An 11,295-nucleotide genomic window follows, 5' to 3' on the forward strand; every position below is an offset into this window, starting at 1 on the left:
TGATTGCCTAACTGTGTGACCTGGGCAAGTCCCTTAACCCCATTGCCTTAAATAAATAAATAAATAATTCCAAAGCATGATGGAAGTTGAATGAATCACTACTGCTCACTTGTCTATCTTTGGAACTTAATTTTTCTGTCTGACTACAATGTCTTCTGGACCTCTGGTAGCTCAGTATATTCCATTTTGAAGATGACAAGATTGTTTTTGTCTCCATCAAACCTCTTAGAGATAGGAAAGATCAAACAAATGAAAAAATAAAGGTAGGAGGAGACATAGGTCTTGATTCAAAGGGCCCATGGTCTTTTCCCATTCAGAGTCTCAAACATAACTTTATTACTACATTCAGCTAGGAGAAAAGAGCAAAGATGTTTGATTTATCTATTTGGTGGGTTTTTTTTAAATATTTGCCAGTTCTAAATCAACAGTGAATCAAAAGTCTCTCTTCTTGGCCTAGTCAACAAACTGGAATTTATTTTAGGACATCTGCATGTGCTACAAATTCTCATGTAAATATTTACATAAATATTGGGTTTGGCCAATCTAATCTTACATAAACATGAATTATTTAAATTTTAATTAATAAATACCATTAGTGGATTGATGTTCCACAATACTTTTTTGCAATCCCACTCCCTTACCCTTCTGCATAGTATGAAATTCCATTGTGAAACTTTGATTCATTAACAATCATAATATCCTTGTTTCTCTTAGATTACTTTGGATCTGATGGAAATTCCTCTCCTGAAGACATCTAAAGGATGACTTTTCATTATGAAGTCCTTAGAATTCTCTTTCTCAACCAAATTATTATTGGAGTCCTAGCGAACTCTTTCCTTATATGGCTATTCCATTTTAAACTCAATAGAGGTAAAAAGTCAAAACCTATAATCTTGATGCTCATCCATTTACTCTTTATCAACATCCTGTTCCTTCTTTTCAGGGGAATCCCCAAAGTAATTGCAGTTTGGAGGTTAAAATATTTTGTGGATTACACTGCTAGTAAAATTATATCTTACCTGCAGAGAGTGACCCGAGGTCTTTCCCTCTGCAACTCCTGCCTTGTGAATGTCTTCCAGGCCATCACCATCAGTCCAAACAGTTCTATATGGATAGGGCTCAAGAAAAGAGCTCCAAACTCTGTCTTACCCTGCTGTCTTCTCTGCTGGATTTGTAATCTGCTGATGGATTTAGTAGTGCCTTTTTATGGTACTGGTTCATTCAACACAACCCACAGTGAAGGGGGATGGCGAATTGGCTTCAGTGCTTTAGACCTCTATCCCACCAAAACTATTGTATTCCTTAGCTGGAAATTTGTTTATGATAGTGTATTTGTAGGTCTCATGGCCATTACCAGTGGTTACATGGCATTTGTCCTCTACAGACACCACCAGCGAAGTCAAAACCTTCAAGTCTCCAGACTGTCTCACAGAAGCTCCCCAGAGGCTCAAGCCACAAAAACTATACTGCTACTGGCTAGCACCTTTGTCATGTTTAACTTAATAAGTTCCATGTTTATGATTTATATGACTTTTTCTAAAGTGGCTAGTTCTGTGGTGCTTCATTTTTCTGCTTTTCTTTCTTTGTGTTTTCCAACAATTAGCCCTTTTATTCTCCTTAACAGTGTCACTCAGAGGAGTAGTTCCTATTGCTATCTCTGTATCTAAAATTCAAACCAGAATCCTAAAGAACCATAGAAGCAGGGAACTTAAAACAGTGGAAGTCATATTGGAGAATGCTAAAGCCTTCATTCTATTGTTAGGGGAACTCAGATCTTGAAGCTTTGGATCAAATTTCTTTCAGACAATATAGATTACTTTCTTTCATTTTAATTTCTCAACTGAGATTTTTTGCATTGACCATCTTGTCCAAGAAACTATGTCATCAGCAACTTCACAGTAATTCAGAGTATGGTTCTCAGTGATGAAATGAAGGCTAAGTCCACTTCCAGACTGAAATCCTAAAAGGTCTTTAGATCTGACCCAATTCTTTCCCATTCTGTTCTCTCCTTGCTTTTTGATAAACTATCTTTATGGCATATTCTCAATTGCCAAGCATAAGAGAATGAAAGTATCAGTATTGGATCTCTTATGAGACATAGTTCTCCTTGTAAACTTTGTAACACAATTTCTTCTATCAATTTATTTACTAAGATGCTTAATCTTTCTTTCACTCTGCTCCATTTCCCAGGTCAATGATAAAAGTAAATACCATTTTTTCTCTTTTATTTATTTATTTTTTTCCAATTATATGTAAAGACAGTTTTCAACTGCAAGAGTTTGAGTTGCATTCTTTTCTACCACTCTCTATTATCTTTTCCCCTCCCCATGGTAGAAAACCTAGGCTATGCATTTATAATTATGTTTAACTTGTTTTCACATTAGTCATGTTGTGAAAGAAAAATTAGAACTAAGAGGGGGGGAATATGAGAAATTTTTTAAAAAGCATAAAAGAAGTTTTAAACAGTGAACAAATACCATTAATAGTAAATACCATTGTCAAACCCACCGGGTGAATATTTCTTGTGAGAGTATCCCTAGCCTAGGTCCCAAGATCACAGAATTAGAGAGTTGGAGGAAATCTTTAAAGTCATCGATCCAACCCATACTACTAAAAAAAGGATTCTAAACTATAAGGTTTTCCACAAAGGACCATACTGACTCTGCCAGAAGATCTCTGAGGAAAGAAATCCACTACTACTCAGAAAAAGTCCATCACACTCTTGGACACTTTTAAATTTTTTTGAAATTACTGATTAAACTTGTTTTTTTTTTTACTGTCCTCTGGGAACAAACTGAACTAACACAACCCCTCTTCCACCTCACAACCACTGAAATACTTCAAGCCTACAATTCTCACTCACCCATCTTTTCTTATCCAAGCCAAGCCTCTTCACCACCTTCTGCAATTGAATCTTATAATGTCAGTATTTATTTTCAGCACTGTCTGCCCTTCTGTTATATATCGCCTAAACACTCTCTGGATAAAGTATGCTCAATTTTATTAACTAAAGTTATCAAATGGTGAACAAAAGGAGTCGATTGTTCTTCTTGGTGACCAAAGAGACATGTTCTGTGGAACCTTAAATACTCATTAAAAGATGCTTTGGAAAAGGGGGTGCTTCTGAGACTGGAAATCAACTCTGATTGGTCAACAAATGAGAAAAATGTACATTATAATGAGATGTAGGCTTATTTTAATGATAATAACTAAAAAAGTCTGATAAGATTCTTAGCTGCTTCCTCTGACTTCCTTGAGATAATACATTTTAGTCTGCTCTTTGTCCAGTGACTCCTCAAATTCTCTCATCTTCCAAGGGTCTAAGCTTTGTTTCTTTTATTCCACCTGAGGGCAACTTCCTTACTATTTAAGGTAAAAATTTTTTCATTTGAACCCCACGTTCTCTGACTCCAGTTCCAGTGATCTCTCTATTGTACCACAATCTTGCTATAAAGAAAGATAGAGACAGACAGACAGACAGACAGACAGACAATAGGCTGATAGATCAATGGATATACAGGTAGATAAATAGATAAAAATCTGTTTTTTATAGCTTGACAAAGATTATATCTATATCTTTATCTATCTATCTCTATCTATCTGTCTATCTATCTCTATCTATCTCTATCTCTACCTCTACCTCTACCTCTACCTCTACCTCTACCTCTACCTACACCTACACCTACACCTATACCTATACCTACACTTATACCTACACCTATAGCTACAGCTACAGCTACAGCTACAGCTACACCTACACCTACACCTACACCTATACCTACACCTATACCTATACCTATACCTATACCTATACCTATACCTATACCTATACCTATACCTATACCTATACCTATACCTATACTTATACCTATACTATATTTATCTCTATATCCATATCCATATCCATATCCATATCCATATCTATATCTATATCTATATCTATATCTATATCTATATCTATATCTATATCTATATCTATATCTATATCTATATCTATATCTATATCTATATCTATATCTATATATCTCTATCTCTATCTCTATCTCTATCTCTATCTCTATCTATATATTCCTTTCCTTTTGGATATATATTATCCATCTTCATATGTATGTTAGTATGTGTGTATATAAACTGATACATGTATATGAGTATATGTTTTCCAAATCTTCACAAGTTGCTCTTACGGGTGAAAAAAAAAACTCCTCAAAAACTGTGATTCTCTCTTCTCTATCTCTCTGTCTCTGTCTCCATCTTTGTCTTTGTCTCTCTCTGTCTCTCTGTCTGTCTCTCTTTCTCATTTGGGCTAACAATCAAAGATAATTAAATATTTAGACTAAGGTAGAATCATTTTTAAATCAACCATATCACTGGTTCCAATAACATGCTGATACAATCCCTTATCCCCTCACCTCTGTACTATTGCAGTAACTTACTCATTGGTCTCATTGTAATATGTCTCTCTCCCATTTTCAGTCCATATTCAATTCAGCTAAGTGATCTTCCTAAAGCAAAAGTCTATTTATATCATATGCATACCTCTTCATTTAATCATTTTCGGTTGTTTCCTATTGACTCCAGAATCAAGTTTGAAATCTCATTTGGCTTGGTTCATAACCTCATGTCATAACCTTCATAATCTTCCTCCCCTTTTGGTCTTATTAGTACACACACACACACACACACACACACACACACACACACACACACACACCACTACCACCACCAGCAGCAGCAGCAGCAGCAGCAACAGCCTTCTACCTGTTCAGACTAGATAGTAAATTTCCTGATTCGGATTTAGACTTGCTGTCCCTCAGCTTGTATGCTATCTATGTCATGCCTATGTCCTAGCTTCAAAAATCCAGCCTTCTGCAAGTGTTTTTTCTATCAACCTCAATGTCACTGCCTACCCTCTATTGATTATTTCCAATAATCTTATATATTATTTGTCTCTACAGTTGTTTACTTATGTCCCAAATCTATTGGAAACTGCTTGAGAACAGAATCTACCTCAACTTGCTTTGCATGTGCCATTTCATGCTAAACCAATGCTTATTGACTACCTTACTGATATAATTATCAGTGTTATATCTGGTTAAGTTTCTCAACTTCCCAAGATTATCTTCACATAGTCTATGAGTTTCCTCATTCTTCTGCCAAGATCTAACATGAATACAATGAATTTAATAGCTGAATGAAGTCTAATTATTCAATATCCCTTGTTCCTATTCCCATAGGTGAGAAAATGAAACCTCCATGAATAATAAATGATTCTTCTACAAGAATTTATATCTTGTTGCATTGAATTTTAATCCTGACTGTAAATGCTGTGGTTGTACCATACCAAGTGATTTTTTGGGTCTTATGACCCATGGGTCACATGTTCCCCACTCCCACCTTAGAGAGTAAATACATTCCCTAGATAATTTTAAAATTTTTTGAATTCTATTTGGAAACAATACATTTCTCCCAAAATGCTTAGATCGACCCTAGAATAATTTGGAATACTGTCCAAGAATCCTCGAAGGCAGCCTGTTACCTGAATGTTACATACATTACTTTATTTCCTTCAAAGAGCAATATAGTTCATTTCTCCCTACTGCAAAATGCATACGCCAAGATGAATCATAGAACAAGCATCTTATATTTTTTATCATAAAACTCAATAACTTAAATATACTAAGTACTAAAAACCTTTTCAGTTCAGCATGCTGCATTCTCCATGATATTGATTATACTATTAGCAGTATATAGTTAATGAAAATATTGTTTTAAAATATTTATTCATCTAAATTTAGTTTCCATGTTCATATCTATTAATGTTATGATTGTTTTAAAAATTATATTATCTGAAAATATTTTTACTATTTTTTTATTTCCATTTACCTAAAGCTAAGTGAGTTTTGTTCAGCATTTCATTTTCATTCTATCTTTTTTACCCATAAAGTATGTCTTTTATATCAAAGAACTTCTTAGGCTTTCTCTTTATGCTTTCAAATCCATTTTTAAAAATCACCAAACAAAATAAATACTAGTAAAATAGGATTTTTGATATTCTTCACTTAGAGTTAGAGCAGGAAGATTAAAAAGCAAGAGAAAAAGGAAAATTTTGAATGGCAATATTAAATTGAATATGTAAGTTTATAGATGTAAAAGTAATCTGTGTGTACATGTAAATGCATATGTACATGCATATGCATGTGCAGTATAGTCATAAATGAATATGTGTACATTTGAGCTTTTGTATGTTTGCATGTTAATATATGGGTCTATGCACACCCATACATATGTACTCTTAAAAGTATAGCTATTTGCTATATTCAGATGTTTATTATATGTCTATGTACATATATATGTTATTTATGGACATATATATTTATGGATACATACATAAACACATATTCTTAAGTGTTTTCCCATATATAAACATATTCATATGAATGTTTGTATACAAAATATACATGAATGTACATAAGTGTATGTTAACATGTATTTTTGGGGTTTTACATATATAAATATGATTACATATGTGTCTGTAGATAATAAAAGATGTAGAGACATAAATAAAGGGGTAGAAATAGACATAGAGATATTAGCACCAGAAAGTATCAATAGAAAAATAAAACTTATGCTTAGGTTGAGATAAACTATAAGTAATTATGATTATATAGAAGTGTGAAATACATCCTTCATAGATGATAAAAGAATGATTCTAAGAATCAAATCAAAAGATGTACTATCAATGGAGACAATAATATCTTCACAAATACTCAGAGGGCCAAGGAATAGGACAAATGATTGCTAATTTGAAATAGAATGAGATTGCTGAGGCAATACACAAAATTTAAAGGTCACTATCAAGACTGTAATCAGAAAAAAAAAAGACTTAAAATTCTGAGAATATTGTTAAAATAAAGAGAAAATTAACAAACTTTTTTTCAGTTAATATTATAAAATCAACAATCCAAGGAAATAAGCACATAAAAATAAATAAATAAAAATAAAACCTTGAAATTTTGCAGAGATACTGATAAAATAGCAAATAAAATGAGTATAGTAAAAAACAGAGGGGCAGCTAGGTGATGCAGTAGATAGGGCACCAGCCCTGGAGTCAGGAATACATGAGTTCAAATCCAGCTTCAGACACTTAATAATTACAAAGCTGTGTGGCATTGGACAAGCCACTTAACCCCTCTGCCTTTCCAAAAAAACCCCAAAAAAACAGACACCAGTAATTCCCAACTCTGAGCACATAGGAACTGGATATGAATTTGAGGTTCAAGATGAAAAGTATCAATATGTTTTTAGGGTTGGTATTGGCTTTAGTCAGAACTCATTCCCAAATTTCATTATAAATCTTTTAGAATTCAAGAATTTAGCAATTCGGAGCAGCTAGGTGGCACGGTGGATAAAGCACCAGCCCTGGAGTCAGGAGTGCCTGGGTTCAAATCCGGTCTCAGACACTAATAATTACCTAGCTGTGTGGCCTTGGGCAAGCCACTTAACCCCATTTGCCTTGCAAAATAAAAAACCTGAAAAAAAAAAGAATTTAGCAATCCAAGCATAAATAGAGAGAATGTTTTAGGAAATATAACTCTTGGCAAAAAAAAAGAACTAAAAACCAAGTCCTTGATATTGAGAGCAGTGGCGGCAAGAACTCGAAGTTGTGATATGGGAAAATAAATTCAATTTTACACTTTACCGTTATGGTACATTATTCATAATATTGTGATTTTTTACATTAAATGGTAGTTGACTCTTAGTAATATCCAAAATCTTTCCCCTAGGAGAGGATTTGAAGTCACCCTAGAACAAGTTTCAGTCTTTAGGAATGAATGTATCCCTGTAGAAACTGAATTCATCAAAATGTTGGAGGGGTTGCTGCATTATCAACTTGAAGTTTAATTTATTTTATTTTTTATTTTGTTATTTGAAATTATTTATTATTTTATTTATTGAAATTTAATTTATCCTAAAATTTATTCTTGGGGTAACATTGAATCTAGAGTATTTTAAGACCTGGGAAAATTAAAGGGAACTCTCTATTTTAGGGAAATGTATTTGTTTGTGTACTATGGTTAGTCCTTTATATTTTCTGGTAAGAAAAAAGAGCATATCCTGTGTCTGCAATTCATTTTATACTTCAAATACTTTTTATGGTATCTGGGTAACATATTACCATGAAGACTGAAACACAAAGAAAATTTTTAGTATTTTCTGAGAGTAAACTTTGGGTGGACACATAGTAAACCAAGCAAAAAAGTGCTTTGGATGTCATTATTTTTTTTTACTTTTTTTTGCAAGGCAAACGGGGTTAAGTGGCCTGCCCAAGGCCACACAGCTAGGTAATTATTAAGTGTCTGAGACCAGATTTGAACCCAGCTACTCCTGATTCCAACACCGGTGCTTTATCCCCTACGCTAGCTAGCCGCCCCTGGATGTCATTATTGAAGTTGATAGAGTTCAATCCCCTTTATGGTAGAATAGAAGGAACCAAAGGTGAAAAATTTCAGAATCTTGAACTTCAGAATTATTTGGCAGAAACATAATTACCAGGTTTAGATTCTGGCTATCAAAAATTTCAACTTGGAAATACATACAAGACACTTCAATTCCAGAATAAAGGAAGTTGAATGAAAAGATGAGTCTAATCATAAGAGAAGATTCTTTTACTAAGTAGCTTGACATGTAATATTTCCAGTCTAGTGTGGGAGAAATGGACGAACAAAAGACATGTCTTTTCCCCAGTCATTTCTCCCTCTCCCAAAAGATATCTTGTTTTATGAACGTGTAACTAAACGAGCATGCAAAATTTAGATTCTCCTTAAGGTAAAGAGAATCAAATATTTCAGCTGAATCAGAAGCAATAACTTGAGTATGTAACAAGTCTAAGTTAAATATTCTCATATATAAAAAAAGGAGAAAAACTTCTGAAGTCCATAAAAAGGGGGAATTATTTCGATTGGAATACATTATTAGAGGTATGATTTATTCTCCTAATGAAATAAATCACACCCACATACATTTTCTATGGTTTGATATATACATATATACATATACCTATAGATAGATAGATGATAGATAGATAGATAGATAGATAGATAGATAGATAGATAGATAGGTAGCATCTCTGTATAGGTGAACTGATCAGATATAGTGCTTAAATGTGTACCTTTCCATGTGTATATACACTACCACTCTCTATTTTTTCTTTTATATTTTATATCTTTGTGGGAAAATGATCACAGGGTTTAAGAATGAAATGCTTTTTGCTCTTTAACAATAACTTAGCATTTTTGTCATCTTACTATAGAGACTAAAAACATTAACAGAAATGGTGACTTGTGAACCATGGTTTTCAATGCAAGAACTCTAGATCTGAGACAGCTGTTCACACAGTTGGAAGTATAATCACCTAATGTACTTTTTTAGTGTTGCATCTAGTAATTACAAAACTACTACCTTTATTCCTGCTCAAGTGCCTGGACCCTATTATGAAGCTGTCTCAGAGCAATAAGAGCCTTCCCATAAAAGACTTTGACCTATGGTTTTGAGGGGAGGGGTATAAAACTAATATGGATGAAAGTACTAATAATTAACCATAATATCATAAAGATGATTGTTTAGGAGTATTTATTTTAAAGAGGTGTGAGAAAATCTAGAATCACAATTAGTTTCTATTCAACCTTCTTCCCCAAACAGAGAATAACAGAACAAACCACATAGGAGAAGAGCTGGTATTCCTTTCCACTTGATTGAAGGAAAGTGATGGAGAATATCATTTGAGTGGATATTTGACATTGTCAAAAATGGCAATTAGAAAAAGCCATGGAAAACAAGAACTAGACATGGAAACACCGGAATGTTCCCTGTGGGCCTTTATGTAATCCATCATGGTAATCCTGGCAAGATGTCTTTGAGGAGCAAGGGTATGTATACTTTGTATTATCATGATGATTTTATCTCAAGAAATGAAGCATCTTCCCTGTACTAGGAAAGATTTTGACAAAAGAGGGTGTCTGTGGAATCAGTAAAAGGAGCAATTCATCTGTGGTTTATAGATGGTATATGATGGTTCCTCTGCTACAGAGCAACTCAGATCCTCCTAGAGGTCTGTACTTCTTTCAAGGATGTCCAGCCACTCATACTTCCTTCCTTAAAAATTGGTACAGACTACATGGGAATAAACAACCTGGTACCCACCTAGGACTTAGTAATCATAGTATAGTCTATAATTGTTTTTAGGGGGTTTTTTGCAAGGCAAATGGGGTTAAGCGGCCTGCCCAAGGCTGCACAACTAGGTAATTATTAAGTGTCTGAGACCGGATTTGAACCCAGCTACTCCTGACTCTAGGGCCGGTGGTTTATCCACTACACCACCTAGCTGCCCCATTGTTTTTTAAAAGTAGTTGAATCCAGGAGTATATTTTGAAAGTTTATTACATAGGAGTACAAATACCAAGTAAGTCTGAGGGGGAAAACATTAAGTACAGAGGGACCTAGTTTGCTAATGATTTCAAAATGTCAACAAAAGAGACAAATCACTTTAAGTATTATTTGGAAAAATATAATAATCATATTCTCCTATAATGCATTTTGGAAACTGAAAGCAAGGACACGGCACTAGTGGATCTTCCTCCAATATCATTTCCCATACCTTATCCATACCTGAAAGAACAAAACACAGAAGAAAGAGGAACTGAGTTGGGATTTTGAGGATTCATATTCAGTTCTGCTTCCAACTTTACTAGCTGTGTGAAACTGGAAAAGTCATTTAGCCTCAGTCTCCTTGATATGATATTCTTGGAAGTATCTGAAATACTGAGAAAAATAATTTACATCACACACCTCTGACATTTATCATAATGACAGTACATTTTAAAGTGACTTATACTTAGTCTACCTGGGAAGAAATATTGCTACTCATAGTAAAGCGGAAGAGGAAATGAAATCTTGGGATTTCATTGGGAACTGAATCAGAATCGTCAGAATTCCATTTTTTTTCTCCTCAGGTTTCTTTGGATTGGAGAACTATTTTGCATCCAAAGAATGATTACTCATAAAGATGTTTTAAAGACCATCTATTTGTTGCCTGTTATAATTGGAGTCCTAGGAAATGGATATCTCTTTTACAATTATAGTTTCCATTTCATCACTCAGACCAAGTCCAAACATATAGATCTGATTCTGATGCATTTGGTCTTTGTCAATACTATGTTTCTTCTCGTCAGGGGAATTCCTGCAATAATAGATTATTGGGATTTAAATTATATTCTGAATGATGTTGTGTGTAAGATA

The 11,295-nt window shown here is 33.9% G+C and overlaps 1 protein-coding gene across 1 annotated transcript; it reads left to right on the top strand.

Moving 5' to 3' along the window:
• The first annotated feature begins 761 nt into the window (after window positions 1-761).
• Window positions 762-1,667, top strand: LOC141519685 (vomeronasal type-1 receptor 4-like). Its single transcript, XM_074231853.1, has one exon. It carries the CDS (start codon window positions 762-764, stop codon window positions 1,665-1,667), a length of 906 nt encoding a protein of 301 aa, XP_074087954.1.
• Window positions 1,668-11,295: the final 9,628 nt, after the last annotated feature.

This window comes from Macrotis lagotis, chromosome 3 (genome assembly GCF_037893015.1).
Source record: "Macrotis lagotis isolate mMagLag1 chromosome 3, bilby.v1.9.chrom.fasta, whole genome shotgun sequence".
NCBI lineage: Eukaryota > Metazoa > Chordata > Mammalia > Peramelemorphia > Peramelidae > Macrotis > Macrotis lagotis.